This window comes from Solanum verrucosum, unplaced genomic scaffold, assembly GCF_900185275.1.
Source record: "Solanum verrucosum unplaced genomic scaffold, falcon-dt-bn FXZP01000064.1, whole genome shotgun sequence".
Lineage (NCBI taxonomy): Eukaryota > Viridiplantae > Streptophyta > Magnoliopsida > Solanales > Solanaceae > Solanum > Solanum verrucosum.
Genome location: NW_026020144.1, coordinates 517305 through 539902, shown reverse-complemented (window position 1 = coordinate 539902; position 22598 = coordinate 517305). Strand labels below are relative to the sequence as shown.

The window sequence follows — 22598 nt, the reverse complement described above, 5'->3', positions numbered from 1 at the left end:
TTTAATCAACCCCACAAAAAGGGGAATAATCATTGGGTAAAACACAAAATATGATTTGTGGACCCTTTTCTTTAATTAATATTTTATCTTCTTGAGATTAGAGATATGGTTACACTAATTTGAAGATTATATGTAATCCATAGTTTTAAGAGTTAGGTGACAGCTACTAGTATTAGTAAGAGAACAATCTAACACAATTAATTTAGTGCAAATCAATCTTTTATATTCACGGATAATATATTTTATTCATCTATTTATGCAAATCCAATAAAATTCATATTCTTTTATTTTATTTGGATCGAGAATAGATCACAATTTTTTATTTAAATTGACATGTAATTATTAATATTATCATCGTAATTTTACAGCTCCAAATTTCCAACAACTTTTATTTTTTCATGGTTTGTAAAATATTTATTTTATTTAGTATTTGAGAAAAAAAGAAAAAAACTAGTCATAATAAGAAAAGAGTGGATAAGCAATGGATATTATTTTTAAATGATAAAAATAGAAAGGCGAGCCAAAAAAGGAGAATTAGGCGGTTGAAAAATGGCCCTACAAGATCTATATATTAATATAAAATCAGCTCATTTTTATTTACACCCTCCAAAAAAAATAACGCAAATTTCTTCTTCAGTTTTATCTCTTTCGGTCTAAATTTTCTTCTCTTTTTTCGCCATGGATCCTTACAAGGTATTGTTTTTTCAATTTTTATTGAAGAATTTTATTGATTCTATATGTTTTTTGTGTTTTTTTTTTCAATTTGATCTGTGTTGTTGCAGTAGATTTCTTTTGATTTTCCAAAAAAAGGAATTTTTTTTGTTTGTTGTTTAATTTGATTTTGTGGATTGTTATCTGTCGTGAAACTTTTTTTTTTTTTTTTACGTTTTGATTGTGGTATGTCAAGGATGTATGCGGGGAAATTGAGATTCCGTTTTTTTTTTGGTTTGTTTCGAGTTTTTTTTGGTTTAATTTGGTGGTTGAAGCTCATTTTGCCCTAGTTTTATGGTGTTTTGGGTCGATTTTTTGTTGATTTGTAATGAAGTGCGGGTTTATGTGTAGTTTGATCTAGAAAACCTCAGTTTAATCCCGTTTAACTTAGAGGTTAACTCAGTAGTTATTATTTTAGAAAGTGATATTTTTTTTTATCTCAACTTTTTTCTAATGGGACTTTATGATATACTAATAACTATTTGAGAAATCAAGTTATGCTTTCGTATCTATTATGGTTTGGTAAGGGTATACGTGAATTTTGGTTTATATTTTTGTTGGTGCAACTTTTTGGAAATTGATAGAGCTAGAATTATTAGCATGTCCAGAGGATTTTTGGTTGGTTTATATTATATTTGAACATATGAGGTTCATGATTAATGATTGTGAGATTTGATGCAGTATCGTCCTTCAAGTGCTGCCAATTCCCCCTTCATGACAACTAATTCTGGTGCTCCAGTGTATAACAACAATTCTTCCTTGACTGTTGGAACTAGAGGTACTTTTTAACATCTCTCATCTTTCTTCTGGTGTGTAAAGTTTGCTTTTTTGTTCTATTTTTTGGTATAACAACATATTCCTGACCTTGTAAAAGAAGATAGTTGATAAGTTGACAGCCAACAGAAGCTAGTTTGGGTATTTCAACGCGTAGTTGATTGATAAGAACAATTATTCCTTCTAGCTTGTGATTTTTTGTGCACGTGGGAAACAAGATGCCAGTATGATATATCTTGTTGTTTTGGGGACATGCATTTGGTTAGCTACTTAAATGGTTAAGATGATATAAGTTTAGACAGTATAGTGTCTGTCATCTCTGGGTGTGCATATGTTCCCATTTGTATTTCCGTATCGGGTCAGAAAGTGAACGTGTACCTGATCTTGTTAGCGATCTTTCGTTTGTGTAGATCATTACGAATACATATATATGGAAACAAACAGGAACTACTGTTCTCCTGCTTTGTTAGCCTGTTGTTGGTCCTCCTTGATGCTCAGCTAGAAAAAGTGTGTGATCTAGATGGTCAGTTTGGTATAAGTTGCCTTACTGTTTTTATTCTTGGATATATTCCTTGATGTTCCACTCTTTTGTAGAATTGTTTAACATGGTATGAGTAACATTGGTCATAATGGTCAGCAGAAAATAGTGTAATAAGATAAGAAAATGTAGATGGTTGAAAGATGGAAACAATTTGTGATGGGAACTACAAGATTATGACTTTTCACTATTTCTATGTCATTTGAATAATTTGACTCCGGCAAGAATTGGTAGAACTTGATTAAATGGCTAAATAGCTCTTTGCATATTTCAAATCATGCAATTTGTCCTGTGTAATAGAGGTGCTTTTCATGAGATCAGTACAAATAAAATTCTGTAGTTTTCTGATATATCGTAATAACATTTACATAATTTTCCAGTTTTAGTGGATTTCACACCATGAATAAGAATATTGAAACTTGTTATTCTTTTTGCAGGGCCAATCCTTCTCGAGGATTATCATCTGCTGGAGAAGCTAGCCAATTTTGATCGTGAGAGAATCCCAGAGCGTGTTGTTCATGCCAGAGGTGCCAGTGCCAAGGGTTTCTTTGAGGTCACACATGATATATCCCATCTTACATGTGCTGATTTTCTTCGAGCTCCTGGGGTCCAGACACCTGTTATTGTGAGGTTCTCTACTGTTATCCACGAGCGTGGAAGCCCTGAAACCCTCAGGGACCCCAGAGGATTCGCTGTAAAATTTTACACCAGAGAGGTAATTTCTAATCAGATGCTAGTTTTATCTTGCAATGTCTTCATTGTCATACTGTTATTTATCAGTACCCTAAATTGTATGCCTGTCAATCTGGTAAGAGAGCATTGCTGAAACACAAACTTATATTTCATCTCTCCCTGGCTTTGGAGTCAGCAATTGATTTTGCAGAACAGGTTGAAGAAAGGTTTATTCTATGTGAAAAGTGTTTGGTTTGAGCCTTTAGATATGCCTAATTTGCATGATTTTCCATTTGTTTGGTCCTTTTTAGTAATTTTAGACAGCAACACTATTGCTCATATGAATTTGTTCAGATTAATAATCTCAATCTCAATGAAATCCAACTGCAACTGTTTATAAGCCCAAACACCGCGTGGTGCTGTTTTGTGATGGTTTTGATCACTCATGGATTCTGAAAAAATACGATGTTGAAGGGAGTATGCACTTGTAAAAGGGAGTGTTCAAAATCAATAAAGTGTATCAAGTGTCCTTTGTTCCCCGGGTCTTGTTCTTATGAATTTTATCTGATGGAAATAACCATTTTCTGTTTCCTGATCAATGAAGGCACTGCACTTCTTTTGTGTTTGCTGAACATGAACGTGCTGCTTTCGTGAATTGTTTTTGTTGGTTCAGTATTTTTCTTCTGTTCGTGGCTGAAGAAACATACTGCACTTCTCTTTACTTCTGCATCTGTGCTTGTTTTTGTATTTCAGGGTAACTTTGATCTGGTTGGAAACAACTTCCCTGTCTTCTTCGTCCGTGATGGAATGAAGTTCCCTGACATGGTTCATGCCCTGAAACCAAATCCAAAGTCCCACATTCAGGAGAACTGGAGGATCCTTGATTTCTTCTCTCACCATCCAGAAAGTCTTCATATGTTCAGTTTCCTGTTTGATGATCTGGGCATTCCACAAGATTACAGGCACATGGATGGTTTCGGTGTTAATACCTACATGCTGATCAACAAAGCTGGGAAAGCACAGTATGTGAAATTCCATTGGAAGCCAACTTGTGGAGTCAAATGCTTGTTGGATGAAGAAGCTATTAAGGTCGGTGGAGCAAATCATAGTCATGCCACCAAGGATCTCTATGATTCAATTGCTGCTGGGAACTATCCAGAGTGGAAACTGTTCATCCAAACTATTGATCCTGATCATGAAGACAGATTCGACTTTGACCCCTTAGATGTAACCAAGATCTGGCCTGAGGACATCTTGCCATTACAGCCAGTTGGTCGCTTGGTATTGAATAAGAACATCGATAACTTCTTTGCAGAGAATGAGCAGCTTGCTTTTTGCCCTGCCATTATTGTCCCTGGTGTTTACTATTCGGATGATAAGCTTCTCCAAACTAGGGTATTCTCATATGCTGATACCCAGAGACACCGCCTTGGTCCAAACTATCTGCAGCTCCCAGTTAATGCTCCCAAGTGTGCTCATCACAATAATCACCATGATGGTTTCATGAATTTCATGCACCGTGATGAAGAGGTAAAGTACATCCTTGCTATGAGGTTGTTGGTGCAGTAATATTTTTAGTGGATTGTTTAAAGTAGAAATATCTATCCACTTCACAAGGAAAGAGAAGGGGTTGTTAATCATATTAGACTAGTTATTCCGTTGTCTATGTTAACTGAGCAAGGCAAGAGAAGGTACTTTGGTCTGATTATGAAGCCCAGTTGTGAATTTTGGTTCCCACACTACTTTAAGAGTGCATGTATTGATAGTTTACTCTTTTGATGTGTTAACCTGATGTTGTATGCTGTTTCAGGTCAACTATTTCCCCTCAAGGCTTGATCCTTGTCGTCATGCAGAGCAGTACCCTATTCCTCCTCGTGTCTTGACAGGAAAACGCGAAAAGGTGACACGCTCAGTTTATTTTATTGTTTTCATAAAAAATCTTGATTTTTGGTGCAAAGTTAACTTTCATAAATATATATATTCTCCGTTTTACCTAGTCTCCGTATGTCTTGATTTTAAAAATTATGATGAGTATATTGCAGGTCATCATTGAGAAAGAGAACAACTTTAAGCAGCCAGGAGAACATTACAGATCTTGGGCACCGGACAGGTAGTCTAGTTCCTTTGTTATTTTCAGTCACCAACTTTCCACCCCTATCAGTTAGTTACTCATCTGCCGGCCGGCCTTGTGATTGCAGGCAAGAAAGATTTGTGTGCAGATGGGTTGATGCTCTATCTGATCCTCGAGCCACTCATGAAATTTGCAGTATTTGGATCTCATACTGGTCACAGGTCAGAGTTGTTTCCTTTAGATGCTTCTTTAATCCCGCATTTATCCTGAAGGACACAAGGATAACAATGTTTGTTATGCATGAATATATATGCTGCAGGCTGACAAGTCTCTTGGTCAAAAGCTCGCGTCTCGTCTCAATATAAGGCCTACAATGTGAAGATTAAAATGTGTTGCTGTAGTGAAGAAGTAATCCAAGAAAACAATGTTTGTTTTGGTTGGTAGTATGGTTGTGTAGCAACAAACTTCCTTGTGTTAGTTCTGACGTTGCTGTCACTTGAATAAATTGAACGTTTTAGTCTCATGAAGTGGGTGTTTCTAGAGTACAAAGAGGTTATATCATTTCACGTGGATTGATATATACATATTGATAATGAATATACAGTTGGATCCTATTAACCGCTCAAGCATCGACCTAGAAAGAAGTTATATTCTTAAAAAGAGACGTTCTAAAGTACTACACGATGGAGGACCATCTATAATAAATACTACATACAGTACCTGTGCTCGCACGGGCCCAACAAATAAATATTAATTTATGTGACACAAATATAATTTGGAGAGTCACTTAATTTTAATATGATATTTAAATATTTGAAATTGTTAATTATTGTGATTTATAATATCTATTATGTATTTTTAAATAAATATTATTTTATTCTCTATGGTATGTACTAATGGAAATTTGAGAAACAATCAAACTATTATAATTTATAGTACTTTTTATGTAATTTTCAAATAATCTATAGAGAAAATATATTTTAAAAAAACCTTGAATTTAATACCACAACTTACTTTAGCACTTAAACTACACGGACGTTTAAAATCCCCTTCTTAACATCTTTCAAGTGAATTTTTTCAATTCTAACACTACATTACCAGTCTCTCACAATAGCAAGTGTATTACACATGTGCCATGCCATTGCCACCTTAGTGCCATGTCATCGCCACATCAATGCCAAATTGAAAATTATTTTGCGTTTTTAAATTCTTTTTTTTCTTTTTATAATACAATCACATTCTCTGGTTCAATTGTTGTTTTTATTTCTGTATTTATGATTTATCGTAACAGACATAAAGTCTTACATTTTATTGGGATTCATATATATAATTGAGATATAATACATAAATATGTCTTTTAATTAGGCATCAATTGACATATACGCTCCGATTTTAGGTGTACATGAGTAAATACTTAAACTTATATAAAGTTGAATAAATACACACACGTATTATATCCTATATGACATAATACACATAAGACGGTTATATAGGATTATTACGTAAGGCGCTAAGTAGGATGTGAGTAGGGGTGTGCAAAAATCAAACTGACCGATAAATCGAATTGAAAAAAGTGTTATTGGGTTAACAACTATTTAGTGGTTTTATTAAAATATTGGTTTATCAGTTCGATATTGATTTTTCAATATTGGGTTATTGGTTTAGCCGATAACCCATTAAAAATATAATAGTTTACTATTTTAATTTTTAGTCATACATAAATATCAAACAAAAAAATATTAATATAATCACTATATTAGACTATAACTATAAGGAACTTACACAATTAACACAACTTAATTCTGCTTTCTGCATTTACCCTTTAGGTTTTAGTATTATTTTAGTCTTAGGTTCACAACGTCAAAACCTAAAGAACTAAGAACAACAACGGGTAGGGTTTGCAACAACGACGACAAGAGTTAGGCAACGACTAGGGTTGTGAATTGTGAGTATTTACTATACTTTTACTACACTAAGCAGAATTTTTGCACTAAATGAATAATTTGATATCTCTCTTTTTTATTTCGCATCAAATTGTTGGACACGTCATATATTTGTTTTGAAAACATTTTTTTATTGGTTAAATCGAAAATCGAATCGTTAAAGACCAAAAATCGTTAACGAATATCTTATTGGTTTGGTTATCGATTTAAAATATTTAATAACTGATAAATCGAACCGATAATACTTAAAACCGAATCGAATCGATCGATACAGTGAATTATCGCCTAGTTGATGCACACGTGTCCCTTATTTGATTTTATAATTAAAAGGAAATAATCGTACGTGCATAAACATTAGTAAAATTAAAGGAGTTAAAGTGTAATTTCTGAAACTATATCTGGACTTGGCTCTTAAATCTTAGACTTCACCCACCTCCTTCTCCCCGATCAATTAAATTCCCAATCTTTGTTACTTTCAAGCCCTAATTTGGTCGGCAGCGGCGGCGGAAGAAGAAGAAATCAGAAATGGGAGTGAGCAGCGATCCGAACCAGCAAGATGGCTCCGACGAACAGCAGAGACGCTCCGAGATCTACACCTACGAGGCTCCATGGCACATATACGCCATGAATTGGAGTGTTCGCAAGGATAAGAAGTACCGTCTCGCCATCGCTAGCTTACTTGAGCAGTACCCGAACCGAGTTGAGATTGTGCAGCTTGATGACTCCAATGGTGAGATTCGGTCCGACCCGAAACTCTCATTTGAACACCCGTATCCGCCTACGAAAGTTATCTTCATACCTGATAAGGAGTGCCAGAAGCCGGACCTTATCGCTACCTCTAGTGATTATCTCAGGATTTGGCGGGTCGCCAGTGATAATAGTCGGGTTGAAATCAAGAGTCTTCTTAATAACAACCGGAACAGTGAGTTCTCCGGTCCGTTAACCTCATTTGACTGGAATGAAGCTGAGCCGAGGCGGATTGGTACGTCGAGTATTGATACTACCTGTACTATATGGGATATTGAGAGGGAGACTGTCGATACCCAGTTAATTGCTCATGATAAGGAGGTTTATGATATTGCTTGGGGTGGGGTTGGAGTTTTTGCTTCTGTTTCAGCTGATGGGTCTGTTAGGGTTTTTGATCTTCGCGATAAGGAGCACTCTACGATAATCTATGAGAGTTCTGAGCCGGATACTCCTCTTGTACGCCTTGGATGGAACAAGCAGGATCCTAGGTATATGGCCACCATAATAATGGACAGTGCAAAGGTTGTAGTTTTGGACATTCGTTTCCCTACACTTCCTGTGGTGGAACTACAGAGGCACCAGGCTAGTGTGAATGCAATTGCATGGGCTCCTCACAGCTCTTGCCACATTTGTACTGCTGGTGATGACTCGCAGGCGCTTATCTGGGATCTCTCTTCAATGGGTCAACCAATAGAAGGTGGATTGGATCCAATTCTGGCTTATACTGCAGGTGCAGAAATCGAGCAGCTTCAGTGGTCCTCATCTCAGCCTGATTGGGTTGCCATTGCCTTCTCCAACAAGCTTCAGATTCTAAGGGTGTGAATTAGCTACTCTCGTTCAAGCTTCAAGCAGCTGCCCAAGTATCATCTTATTCAGTCTTCCTGCTAGCTACATCCTTCTCCAAGTAAAGATTTTCCTTTTTTTGGCATTTTATTCCCAAAACGAAAAAAGAGGCTTATTACTGACAGTAGTTAAACCTGAATAGCTTTTGCTATCTCTTGCACCTAGGGCTCTATTATCATAGAAGTAACTGGAATTCACATCGTCTGTGGGATTCAGTTAGTCAGCATTATTGTGGTTGGTCTGCAACTTCTGTAGCTTGTATTATGTTTATTGCAAACAGCAATTGGACTAATCAAATCATATGTGTTTTGATGTTCCTGAGAGGATTTTTTCTACATTAAGGAACTATTTATACTTCAACATGCTGGGATTTCTAAATTGCTACTTGTGAGATAAATACGAGTAGTTGCTTAAACTGCTTATTAACTGACAATGGAAGTTTCAGAAGTCATTTAATAACCATTCTGAAAAGTTACTTTCCCTTGAAACATCTCAATCTGAGACATTCAGAAATGAGCAAAAAGATAGCAACAAGTCTTTCCATTTCGTAATTGTATTTAATAACATGAGTAACTTTCACTGCAGCCTACAATTCCCTTGTGAATCATTTGATAAGCGTGAATCTATGCGTTTGTGTGTGTATATATATGCAAAAGATATTTAAAATGTGTACATATAAGATCACATTCATTTTGAATCCATAACTCTAGATTCTATATTTACCTCTGGCAGTTCAAAGAGTAGGTATCTCCAATAGTTTCTGAATAATTACTACCTGTAATCAGCTACTTCCCAACACCTAAATTTTGGAACCGAGTGTATTCGTCCTAAATTTTGGAAATCCTACCGCTCATGCGTGTGAGGCACATCAAATTCACTGAGTACTATGATCTCAAAGATTGAATTTTGGACCTCAATTATTACAATAGTTTCATGAAGAGGTACTAAGAGTTGAGTGAGGAAGCGACAACTCTGGATGCCAGGAAGTTTGAGCAATGACTTGCTGATTTCAAATGGGATGATGAAATGCACAATTATTGTAGAGTCCTAGGTGGCTGGCATTGGATTGTGGTGCTAAGAGGATTTTGACTGTAATGAGCCTGGATAAAAAGTATTTTGTGATTCTAAAATTACAATCAAGGAGGGAGTCATAAATGTGTATGATGGCAAATTGGCAATATTAGTTTACATAGAGGAGGATTTCCTTTATCACATTAAGTGTATCTTAGAGTTGTTTCCCAAGTTATTGAAGCAAAGTGGCATGTTTAATCACTAGTCAGAAATTTGCTTAATGAACGATGAGTTCTAATGGGCGGAAAGAGAATCTTCCCCAAAATGACAATGGTCACGTGTCACATGTGTGTCGTACTCACTTGCCTTTAATTGAGCATTTGATAATCGAAACTAGTGTGACAACTCCAGACACTTTGATGCATGACAACATAGTGTCATAATGCAGATAGTATGGCGTGGTGCATAAGGGATTGGGGGTGTCCGATACGGGTGCTGATCTAGAGGTCGGATCCTTCATGATCTTACTTTTAAGATTCGGGGATATGGATTCATGTATGGATGCGGGTACGGGGATTCGCCTAAAAATAATTAAAATATCTAAAATAGAGTTATAAAACCTAAATTATGAGATATTATGAGGAGAATCTTGGAATGAGATTAAAGGAAAAGGAGTAATGTAGAAATTTCTATATAAAAGGGTATATTCCCATTTTCTTCAATTTCACCTTAAATTTTATATTGATTACATAAATCATTAAAACTATCCGTACTTTCCCCGTCGATTTTGGTCAAAGTACCCAAAATCGGTTGACCAAATTGGACACGGATCCCACACCCACACCCATGTTCGACACGGGTGCGGCACCAAAAGTGAACAGTCCGAGAAACTTAGTTAAGAATGTAATTGGAGTTATTAATTGATCACTAAATATAGTTAAATATCATCGTTTACCTCTAAATATGGTTAAATGAAGTAGTTCACATCTAATTAGTCAATTGATCACTCAATTTAGGACGAATACACTTAGTTATCATGATGATGCTTATGCTTGCTATTGGTGAAGGGTGAACTTTTTCATTGTTGAAAACTCAATTTTGAATGATATGTGGGGAATTTGTATAATTCCTGATATTGGTAGTGTGTAGGTTTTCTGTGTTGAGACTTTAAGTTTTGATTGACTTTCTAAAAAGAAAAAGAAGTTGGATTGAGTACAGTGAATTAGAACATACCATACAATGGAATAAAGCAGAATCGGAAATTGTTTGGTATCATATGATGTGCTGGATTAATGTGGGAGGTAATGTTAGGCAGAAGAAGTGGAGACCCCAGCATGCATATGGTGGAATATGTGGAAGGAAATGAACGCAAGGTGTTTTGAAGATTGAAGCAGCCCCACCCAGAGAATGAAAATGAATTGTATTTTGTTACTTTAACTTTAATGTGAAGAAAATCACGGAGAGGAAGCTAAAACTCTTATTATAATCATTAGGATCCTTGTAATAGAACAAGGTCGCACTTCTACTTTCGTTTGTAATTGTAAATATGACTCCAACACAGCCTTTGTGCTGATGATTAGTGTACTGTTATCTTTCTCAAAAAAGAAATTGTTTGCTGTCGTATCAGAATCTTATTTGACTATTTAACATGCAACTTTTCCAACGAGCAGCTTGCTTTTTGCTCTGCCATTGTTGTCCCTGATATTTACTATTAGGATGATAAAGATTTCCCTGACTAGGATATTCTCATACTCTGCCTCGAGCCAAACTATCTGCAGCCCCCAGTCAATGCTCCGACGTGTGGTTGTCACTATAATCACCATGAAGGTTTCATGAATTTCATGTATCCTAATGAAGAGGTATAGTGCATGCTTCCCCTGCAAGTTGTTGGCACTGTAATTTTTCAGTGAATTGCTAAAGTAATAATGTTTTATCTATTTCACAGGGAAAAAGAGTTTCAAGCATGTTGTTACACTAGTTGTTGTGGTGTGTATGTATATGTGAACTTAGAAAGGCAGAAGTAGGTATTTTGATCTGATTATGACACCATGTTGTGAAGAAAAATGACCTTTGGTTCCCACAGTACTCTAATGGTGCATATGTGTTCTAACTCTTTTGATGTTTTAACTGGATGCTGCACTATCTCCTGTCAAGGTTTGGTCCTTGCTGTTATGCAGAGAATTAAACAGTTCCTCCTTGCCTTGACAACGAAGCACGACAAGGTGATGCACTCTTTACTTTTATTAATCATGTTGAGAATCTTGAATTTTTGGTGTGAAGGCGATTTTCATAAATCAGGTGTGAGTTGTGACCAACCAATTTTTTACCCTATCTGGTCCACTGTAGGATATTGATATTCTCCACTTTTCCTCCTTGTGTCTTGACCGAAGAGCGTGGTCAGTTGACACTTTGTTGAATTGTTGTTCAGCTTGAAATTTTGAACTTTGATTTTCATAAACCAGATTTGTCCAACCAATTTGAACTTCATCCAGTCCACTGTTGAATATAGATATTGCCCACTCCTCCTAGTCCTGTTTTTCTCATTGTTTGTTGAATATGGTTATCAGTCTTTGGCAAGTTTGGCTTGCTGGTATTTGGAAATGATGCTTAGGTTGAGTTTCCATTTTGAACTTCAGATATCGGAGGAATCTACATGTCATCGAAAGTGTTATGAAACTCATTCAATATGGTTGTTTTTTCAGTGCATCATTGAGAAAGAGAACAACTTCAAACAGCCAGGAGAGAGATACAGATCATGGGCACCGGGACAGCTAGTTTGGTACATCGGCTATCTGGTGGTTTTGTTATTGCAGGCAAGAAAGAAAGATCTTCCTGCAGTTGAGTTGAGGTCTTTATCCATTTCTCAAGTCACTCATGAAACACACAGATCTGAGTTCTTTCCCTTAGATGTTCATTTAGTCTGCGCCCCATGTAGATCCCAAGAGAGATAAATATTGCAATGTTTTGCATGAACTGTGCTTCTCTTTGGTGAAGGCGATAACTCAAATGTGTTGTGTCCTATTAATTAAGGAGTAATCCAAGAAAACATTGTTTCTTATGGTAGAGTATTCTCTTTGGTGATTGGGTTGTATGCTAATTCTCAATCCGATTCGACTTTTTATTGAAGATTGTAGATATTTATTGAAGGTCAACAAGGCCACGATTTGACATGTATGGACGGAGGCAACTAGTGTGTTGTTAATCTAGCAAATGATAGACATAATCATGACAAGTTATACCCAACACCTAGGTTATGGAGTTTCTTATCCTAACAGATTTAAGTCGTAAACGTTTTAAAAATCTTTATTCAATTTATTTTTCAATATACCCAAAAAAATTGAAACTATGGATTAAAATATCAAAGCAATAGGAAAGACATCCTATCACTCACTCGAGTTGTGATAATATATAGGCCAACCTTAACTTATTCCTCGATCGAATCGTGATAATATATTGATCGATTTTATTGTTTTTTGTGCAAAATTTTGTGTACGCAAATATATTGAGAAGGGAGTAGTCATTGCCACATCAGCTATATATGTTTATTGTTGTCACGATACCTATGCTTAGTGGGTTAAATAAATTTGAATCGATATACGATACGATGGAATAAAGTAGGATCACAAATTTGCTTTGGTATCTTTAGTAGAATCCTTATTGACCAATTAGAAGGTGCCACCTGTCCACTTTATCATTAATATAGTCTTAATAATCAACTTTTATAATAATTAGGTACACAAATATGATAAGATAAAGTCAAAAAAACAAGAAGATAAGCGTTGAAGAGTGCAATGCAAACACTTAATTAATATTATTGGTTGGGGCTAAAACTAATAGCATAGGTAATCACGATTGCACAACTAAGTACAACTATTTATATTGTCAACTTACTACGTGGGGACTAACTTTTTATTAATGATAATATTAGATGGTTTCGATTCAAAAAAAAATATTATGCGTGTAATTGTGCATAGATAAGTTAATCACTTAAAATATGTTATAGGTGTTAAAAAACATGCACAAAAGCTCTTACAAAATTGAATTCAGAAGTATCGAATATGAAAAATTTTGTTGAGGAATTTTCATATGTATTTTACCTTCATTTTAAAGGTCGTTTAATATTTCGATACATAGATTGAGGACTAAGCTCACTTGGTGAACTACATGCGTTTCCAGACTATCCTTTGTGTATTATTCCTTACGCCTTGGGAAAACACGTCTAGTTAAATTCATCTTTTAAGTCTTAAATTCTTATTTAGAATTCTTGTATATGAAGTACAAATGAGATGCTTTGGAATGTTTTTTTTTTTTTTTGGAATTGAGAGTCTATCGAAAACAATCTTTCTATCTCCCAGAAAGGGGTACGATATGTATACATTTTACACTCCTCAAATCACACCTCAAAGGAATAAAAATAGAACATCAAATCAAAGTTGGATTTATTTGGAATATGGTATTAAAATGCATTTAAATTCTCAAAATTTGTAAAAACTACACCAGATAATACTCATCATAATATGTTGATATCATTTGATTGCGTATGTAGTATAAGCTATTAATTTGACTTTTATATTCTATGAATAATATATGTTCATGCAAATTAAGGAAATATTAAGATAATAATTTAAAAATTATTTAAGTAAAAGTCAAATGAAAAAAAAACTCAAGGTCAAATAGACAATTAAAATTAATTTTCAGATCAAATAGGCTTAATACGTCATAGGTTAAGAGTAATTATAATTTATTAATTTGATAGTTGAACTTCTCAAGTTTGACAACCAAAAAGCAAAATTAGAAACATTAAGAGTAATTTTTTTGATTGTAGAAGTAATATAAATATAAGTATTGTTAATTAAATAGTGTGATGCTCAATATCAATCAACAACCCACAATGCAAGTTGCTATAATATAATTTTAAATTTCTAAATATACCTTTAACAAGTATGTTTTTATAGACAAAATATCATGTCATGGTTGATATTATAACTACTACGGATAATATCCTCTCTTTTTTTTGAGTTGTAGTTTTGATCATATCGTATTTGCGGAATCTATTCACTCGATTGATTCATATTTGTATCGCATATAAGGAGTAAGGTCTAATCTAATCTTACTTTTTACTACATGCCAAAAACATTTCTTGCTTAATTTTTATATCTAGTCTAGCATCATCGTAGAATATATTTATACTATATTCTCTTTCTTTCATTTTAGAAATCTTAATCTAATAGAATATAGAATTCACAAAAATGAGACCATTTATCAAATTTAAAAAAATCAAGAACAAAAATGGTACTATATTTTCTTAAATTGATTAAAAATAAAAATAAGACAGATAAATCAAAACGAAACGGAATAACATTAAAAGTACAAATTATGACGTTAGGGGCCATTTGTGTTTGTCCGATTCGGACATGACAGATTTGGTCGATTGCGTAATGAAGCATTATACAAGTTAAATTGCTGCCATAAGTTTAGATCTATGCACTTTAAAATAAGTTTTTGTTTTTATTTTTTTATGGATTGTGAGAGTCATAATTGTTTTTATTTATATACTTTGGATCAAATCTATAGTTTTTTAATTAATTGTTTATATTGATTACGTATGATCCCAAATACTTTTAAAAACAGTAGCCTAATTTAAAAGATAGTGGACATCATGTTGACTTGAAGCCAAAAAGAAAACAGACTTTTTTATAAAAATGTTTTGTCTGGATGGAATTCCATTATCAGCCAGAGTAGGAATTAATACTTTTTATCTTAACAAAAATAATAATATGAATTTAATAATTTTTACATTATTAGTTTACATAAATAATAACAGTGACTTATCACTTACAATTCAATTATTAACCATTACAATTTAAACTAGAGTGTTACAAAACGACTTACCAGTTACAACTTAATTATTATCCGTTACAATTGAAAGTATAGTGTCACAAGTTTGGAGTTGGTATTGTTAAACTAATGTCTTTGTTAATTATGTTTTAAAGAAAGCTTATTTTTTGTTAATTAGAGGATTAGCATGTGAAGGGCCCTTTAATTTGGACAGTGATGATTCCAAAGTGAGTTTGATGGAACAACTTGCCATTTCTTTACATTATTCTTTGGTTCCATCTCTTTAATTACATTAATAATTGATAAATAATAGCAAGTGGAGTCTCTTTTTGGTTAATTTTAGAATATTTGACATAAAAATACAATTAATAATAACAACAACAATAATTGTAGTCAAGGAAAGAAAGGATTTTATAATATATAATCAAAAGTAACATGAAAGAAGAAAACTAAAAGCAGAATAATAATGGTAATTAGTAAAAAAAAAAAACTTTAAAATGTTTATTTATTTTTTCATTAAAAAAATGGAAAATTAACAAGAAGAAGATGGGTTATCATTTCAATGGAGTTTCACATGTTTCTATATTTTTTTCTCTTTTTGAGTGATATTTTATCTATCCATTATTTTTTCTTGACAAAATTTAAACTATATTCTTTTCTGACAATTCATGCCAGTCCTCCTGATCAAACACACTAAAACCAAAAGTACCAATTAATTCTCAATCTAGATCAATTAAATAAACTCTCTATATATTGAGAATTCATTGCAATTTTAACTTACATCCCAAGTGTAATGGCGTATGCAAGATTTTTCAAAAGCAATCTCAATATTTTGAAGGCTTATTTAATAAAAAGTCACAAGTAGTATTGTGAGAATAAAGTGCATCCATCTTGATTCAATACCATTTGTGTAAACATACATGTCTGTCTCTTGTATTTTTCAGATTAATATTATGCTATTCATGTAAATTAATTAAAGTGGATTGTTTGCTTTATTTCTCAGATTACTAACTGTGATTCGTTTACACATAGTTATCTTTTAAAAAATATAATTGGTTAATTCCAACTTGCTATTAAATATAGCCTTCCTAAATGTGGTCCTAATGTGTTGGTTGTGGAGTTGAGATTTGTATTTAACACTACCTAAAACTACACAAAAATGTTGTCATAAATCTGATTACCCATAATGTTTAAAACATTAAACTATTACTAATCACTCACGCGCTCTAATTATGGCTTATAAGCACGCCCCAATGACATTCTCTTATTTTGTGCATGAAGTTTCTTACGTCACTTTTATCAAGATGTAACACGCGCTATCACCAGCGCGTGAGAAAAAAGTTGTTTTCCTTTTAGCAAGTTGATTGTTATTTTAACATTTTCTTGAATTACGTCACAAAGCATCTAAATATAGTAATGGGGTAAATAGGAAAGTGGCAAACACACAATTCTCTACTCACAAAGCCACCAAAAAAAGAAGAAAAAAGGAACTTTTTTCCAATTTTATGTTTTCTTGAGCTAATAAAGAGTCTATAAAAACTATAAAAATAAAATCTTTTTCCCATTTTGAGTATTCTTGAGCTAATAAAGAGTGTAAAAATCAAATCTTTTTACAATACCAAATGATTTTTGCTTCCTTTTTTTGATTTTTGGATTAGATGGGGTTGTTTTCTTGATTTGTAGGTTGACTTTATAAATGGGAATCCCCAGAGGTTGAGGGGGGGGGGGGGGGGGAGTAGGTGGTGGGGTCAGTACTTGGTAAGTGGAATCTTCTCTTGTAGGCAGACTTTGCTTGAAGGGAATCATATTCAAGAGAGCTAATGACAGATAATAACTAAGACAAATAGATAGTAAGAGAGAGAATAAGGGGATTTAATTTGTGATTGTGGGTTGTGGAGGGAATTTCAAGAGGGAGATATAAGAGGGACATTTAGTCCCTACATATGTTTTTGTTTTGTTGCTGATGTTGTTGTTGTTTCTTAGACAACCACAAGAAAATTTTCTCAGCAAAGTTTACATTTTTACAGCATAAAGAAACAGGAAAGTTTTGACCTTTGCAAATTTGGAATATCCAAGAATCTTTTTTTCATAGTGAGTTCCTTCTCCTCTTCTTCTTCTCATTCCTATTTTGTCTGTGTTTTCAACTTGGATCAAATCATCTTGCACACACTTACTTTCCTATGGCTAGAAACAGTTTTGCCTTTTATGTCTCATACATATGACTAGTTTATGTTGATGAAGCCAAGTCATGTTCATAGTAATCTAATGAATTGTTCATTTTCCTCTTTTTGGCCTCATTTCTTGCAACTTTCTTTTGTTTGAGGCACTGTTGTATTGATAGATCTATAAATTGGTGGTAGCTGGTTATTTTCTTTTTCTACTTTTTTTGACTTTGGAAAAGGATATGTATACCAAGATTACAAAACCCAACTTGGTGGAATATGTTGATTTCTTCATATATTTGATTCTTGGAGCTAAATATCCTCTTTTTGTTGTTGTTGTTTTATATTCTTTGGTTCCTCTATCCTTTTTGCTTTACTGCTGATTCTCAGTTAGAACATAAATTTGGCAGATTTGGTTTTTCAAGACTGGAGCTTTTTTAGAATAGATTGTATCGGAAGGACTGATTAGTGATTATCATAAATTTGGATCAAGTACAGTACTGATCTTTGGAATTTGAAGACAGATTTGATGCAATGGATGAACGCGTTATTCCTTCGAATCCGTTGTTGACAACCCCATCTGATTATCTCATGGATTTGGATTACATGGATGGACTATTTTTAGAGGGATGTTGGTTGGAGACTACTGATGGTAATGAATTCTTGCAACATAGTCCAGGCATCTTCAATGCACCATTCGACTCTTCTTTTATGTGGCCTACAACTATAGATGCCAACAATGTAGAATTTAATGGAATCTCATCAAAGGATGCCCAACAAGAAAAGCAAAGGCCATCTTTAACTGAAAATTTGTCGATAAACCATTGCCAAGAGATAAATTATGCTAAAGTTCAGTCTTTTGGTGAGAATATGAACAATGCCATGTGCACTTCAAGTCTATCTGAAAATCATTTAGTTGAAGCTCCTGAGTTGAACAAAAGGTGGTGGATTGGACCCAAAGCTTCATCGTCTGTAATGGATCGATTGATTTGGGCACTTGGGTACATAAGAGATTGCTCGAGGGATAAGGGTATCCTACTTCAACTATGGGTACCGATAAATAGGGATGGCAGGCGTGTGCTCAGCACAACTAATCAACCTTTCTTACTAGACCTCAATTGCCCTCAGCTTGCTAACTACCGTGAAGTCTCTGTAAAATATCAATTTCCTGCAAATGAAGATTCCAAGGACATTGTTGGATTGCCAGGGCGAGTGTTTGCAGATAAAGTTCCTGAGTGGACACCGGATGTTAGATTCTTCCGAAGTGAAGAGTATCCGCGTGTTGAACATGCACAGCAGTATGATGTACGTGGCACTCTTGCTGTTCCTGTATTTGAACAAGGTAGTCGTAACTGCTTGGGTGTTATTGAAGTTGTCATGACCACACAGAAGATCAAGTATCGCTCAGAGCTTGAAAGTGTGTGCAAAGCTCTTGAGGTTTGTCTTCTTTATCTCTCAGAAACTATCAATTCCCTCTAATTTGTTTTCACTACCCTACTTAGCTAAGTAGTGGAACTATATATATGCAGGTGTTTATTCAGTGTTGCGTATTATAATTTGTGCATATATGTTTCCAAAACTGCTATATTTTTATGTGCTTCATGTATAAAAACATATTTCACAAAGACTCAAGATGAAACATCAATCCCCAAATGAATGAATATTAGATGAAAAAAGTTACAGAGATTGAGACGATAATAGTAAAGTTTTTTTTTTTTTTTTTTTTTTTGAGAATGAAACTATAATATTACTCCTGTAGTCATATTATTACTCTTGTAGTTTCTTGTCCTTCGATCTCTGTTGCTATCTATTGTTTCATGTACTTCGACTATAGTATTATTTTGTTGTAGACTAGTACTATGATGCTACCATCTGTTGTTTCTTGTATTTTCGTTACTTCTTTTTTCTGGAATGCTTTGGACTGTTTTTCTTGAGCCGATGGTCTATTGGAAACAACCCCTCTACCTCTAAGGTAGGGGTAAGATCTGTGTACACTCTACCCTCCCCAGACTCCACGTGTGGGACTACACTGGGTATGTTGTTGTTGTATATCTTCACTTTGCTAATTTCTCTAATCATTTGATGTTTTTGTCCTTTATTTAATCCTCATTACTGCTCTTGGCTAGGGGTCAGATTGTACCTAAGCTGCACTCTGTTGATCATGATCTTTTGGTGTTAGTGTTTAGTGTGCATGAGTCTTGCTTTTGTTCTCCATATGGAATTGCTTTGTTTGTCCACATTTTGGTATATATAGTGAGGGTCCAGTTTTCTGAAATTCTTCCAAATTTCTTACTTCTTAATAGGCTGTTGATCTCTCGACTTCCGAAGTTTCAACCACTCAAGATGCCAAGGTAATTGGTCTGAACTTGCAAAAGAATGCATTTTTGAAGTCCATAATCTTTTTCAGCATGATATATGAACTATTTTTCATCAGGTATGTGATTTGAGCTACCAAGCTGCATTACCTGAAGTTCTAGAGGTTCTGAAGTCTGCATGTGAGACACATGGATTGCCGTTAGCTCAGACATGGGTTCCGTGCATTCAACAAGGCAAAGGGGGTTGCCGCCATTCTGAGGAAAACCTTATTCATTGTGTTTCCACGGAGGATTCTGCTTGCTATGTAGCTGACCCCCGCGTTCAGGGTTTTCATGATGCTTGCTCTGAGCACCATTTGCTGAAAGGGCAGGGTGTTGTTGGGAGAGCATTCAATACTAATCAACCATGCTTTTCAGCTGATCTTACCTCTTATAGCAAGTCGGAGTATCCACTTTCTCATTATGCAAAAATGTTTGGACTGCAAGCTGCAGTAGCTATACGTCTGCGTAGTATCTCAACTGGTTCATCTGATTTTGTTTTGGAGTTCTTTCTACCCACAGACTGCAGAAATCCTGAAGACCATAGAAAAATGCTTACTTCATTATCCATCATCATACAAAATGTTTGCCGGACATTGAGGGTTGTGACAGACAAAGAGTTGCAGGAAGAAACTGATTCTATGGGCGAAGTGGCAAACCACACAGTTCAACCACATAAAGAGCACACCGAAACTTCTCAAGAAAGGACATCGTGGACCTCTTGTGATGCAGAGTTCCAGGAGAGTTCTGTTATGTCTACATTCCAGGATGAAAAACCAGATGAAATGCTAAGGAAAGATTCGGTGGAGTTTAGGCACCGTAAGAATGCTGCTTATGAGGAGGGTGTCTCTCGTAATCTGGGTAAAACGGGAGACAGGAGACGTGCGAAGGCTGAGAAGACTATTACCTTGCAAGTTCTTCAGCAGTATTTTGCTGGTAGCCTAAAAGATGCTGCAAAGAGCATTGGTGGTAAGCAACTTAATACTCCTTCCATTTCAATTTGTTTGTCTTAGTCTTACTTTTCTTTTTAGTCCATTTCAAAAAGAATGTTACTTTCCTTTTTTAACCACTCTTTAATTTCAACTTTCCATATGGCATGTTTAAGACCACAAGATTAAATGATATTTTGGTACATTCTATCTTTAGTTTAAGACCACAAGATTCGAAAGTATTCTTTACTTTCTTAAACTTTGTGCCAAGTTAAAACCGGACAAACATATTAAAACGGAAGGAGTAATTTTCATGGATAAGATCCAAAGTTTCACTGTGTGCACTTATAACTCTACTTTCTCATGTATTTTTAAAAATTTTACGCTGATCCTATTGGTTGCGTTACTCTCTAGGACTTTTTACGTATGAGGATTTTAACTTTGTTTTTTGCTATTTCTTCCTTCCCCTCCTTACCTGTGCTCTCTTGAAATACAGTTTGTCCTACCACTCTGAAGAGGATATGCAGGCAGCACGGAATTAAACGCTGGCCTTCTCGAAAGATCAAGAAGGTTGGTCACTCCTTACAAAAGATCCAACGTGTTATTGATTCAGTTCAGGGTGCCTCTGGCACTTTACAAATTGAATCCTTCTATTCAAACTTCCCAGAGTTGGCTTCTCCAAATGCATCAAGAATGAGCCCTTTTGCAGACTCAAAGTCAAATGAACATTCAACAGCCTTGAACACGCAACAAGAGGGATGCATTACGAGCCCCAATCCTGATGCATCTAAGTCACCCTCCTCTTCCAGCAGTCGAAGTTCAAGTTCAAGTCAATGTTGTTCATCTGGGACAAAGCCTAAATCGCCTCAATCTCACCCTTTGAATATTGTTGGCGATGACGATCTAATTGTACAGGAAAAGTCTGTAGATAATGCAGTGAAAAGGGTTAAAAGTGAACCAGAACTTCATTTATCAAGTGAAGCACTAAAGATCATACCAAGATCTCAAAGCCATGCATGTGTTGCTGAGAATCCTAAATCAGAAAACCCTCTAGTGAAGAGGAGTCCATCAACATCTCAAGAAGAAGCTCCACGAGTAAAAGTAACACATGGAGAAGAAAAGATTAGGTTCCGAATGCAAAACAGTTGGAGATACAATGATCTTCTGAGAGAAATTACAAGGCGGTTTGGCATAGATGATCCTAGTGGACTTCAACTCAAGTACTTTGATGATGACTCCGAGTGGGTTCTATTAACATGTGATGCAGACTTGGAAGAATGCATCGATGTTTGTATGTCTTCCCAAATCCAAATGATCAAGCTCATCTTAGTTCAAGATTCACAGCATCATTATGGAAGCTCTTTCGGTAGCAGCAGTCCTATACTAGTACAGTAGACAACTGGTATACCCCCTAGTTGCAAGTAGTTACCAAAATGAATATAGTTTCCTTTTAGGATTAGATTTGGTATGAGACTTGAAGAAATGTTGCTTGCTTAATTGTAAATTCATTCTGTTTGAGTCTTCATGTAAGTCAATCCTTTTGACTGCTATGAACTAGTATTGAGCCGTAAGGCTATTATTGTTTCATCTAGAGTACTCAAAACTCATTATAATTCAAATTTTAATAATTTATTGAAATTTTAATTATTTTTCGTGTATATGTATCAAAAATACCGAGTTCAGATGAACCTATTTCCCAGAAGCTGCATGCTTATCTGGTTTAATACTGACTTCAGAATTTGACCTTGCTCTCTTGCTGATTCTGACCTTACTCTAGTTGGATCTGCTGTTAGAAGTTTTAATGGTATAATGTAATAATTTGAGCATAATGGGCAAATGTTAAGAGGGTTTTTATTTGACTTGTGCATAAAACAAGGTCTTGTCTGTAAGTGTAAGGTTAAGTGAGCCTCTGTTGCAAATTTCCATCCATTTCAAGTGGAAGATTTGGAAAAGAAATATGCACAAAGGAACTTGTGAGGATATGAAATAACTAACATCTTTTTTC

General features: G+C 34.9%; 3 protein-coding genes and 1 pseudogene across 3 annotated transcripts; all 4 read left to right on the top strand.

The window, feature by feature from the left end:
* The first annotated feature begins 600 nt into the window (after positions 1-600).
* On the top strand, positions 601-5289 carry LOC125827555 (catalase isozyme 3). The gene is made up of 8 exons (XM_049506852.1): positions 601-693; positions 1393-1489; positions 2461-2738; positions 3449-4225; positions 4506-4595; positions 4738-4805; positions 4894-4987; positions 5086-5289. The coding sequence occupies exons 1-8, from the start codon at positions 679-681 to the stop codon at positions 5143-5145; spliced, it is 1479 nt and encodes a 492-aa protein (XP_049362809.1). The 5' UTR covers positions 601-678; the 3' UTR covers positions 5146-5289.
* A 1867-nt stretch (positions 5290-7156) lies between these two features.
* LOC125827557 (WD repeat-containing protein LWD1) lies at positions 7157-8622 on the top strand. Its single transcript, XM_049506853.1, has one exon. It carries the CDS (start codon positions 7235-7237, stop codon positions 8276-8278), a length of 1044 nt encoding a protein of 347 aa, XP_049362810.1. The 5' UTR covers positions 7157-7234; the 3' UTR covers positions 8279-8622.
* A 1233-nt stretch (positions 8623-9855) lies between these two features.
* On the top strand, positions 9856-12229 carry LOC125827884 (catalase isozyme 1-like; annotated as a pseudogene).
* Positions 12230-17011: 4782 nt separating this feature from the next.
* On the top strand, positions 17012-22208 carry LOC125827569 (protein NLP4). Its single transcript, XM_049506866.1, has 5 exons — positions 17012-17239; positions 17835-18747; positions 19614-19661; positions 19745-20633; positions 21090-22208. The coding sequence occupies exons 2-5, from the start codon at positions 17845-17847 to the stop codon at positions 21986-21988; spliced, it is 2739 nt and encodes a 912-aa protein (XP_049362823.1). The 5' UTR covers positions 17012-17239; positions 17835-17844; the 3' UTR covers positions 21989-22208.
* The last annotated feature ends 390 nt before the right edge of the window (positions 22209-22598 follow it).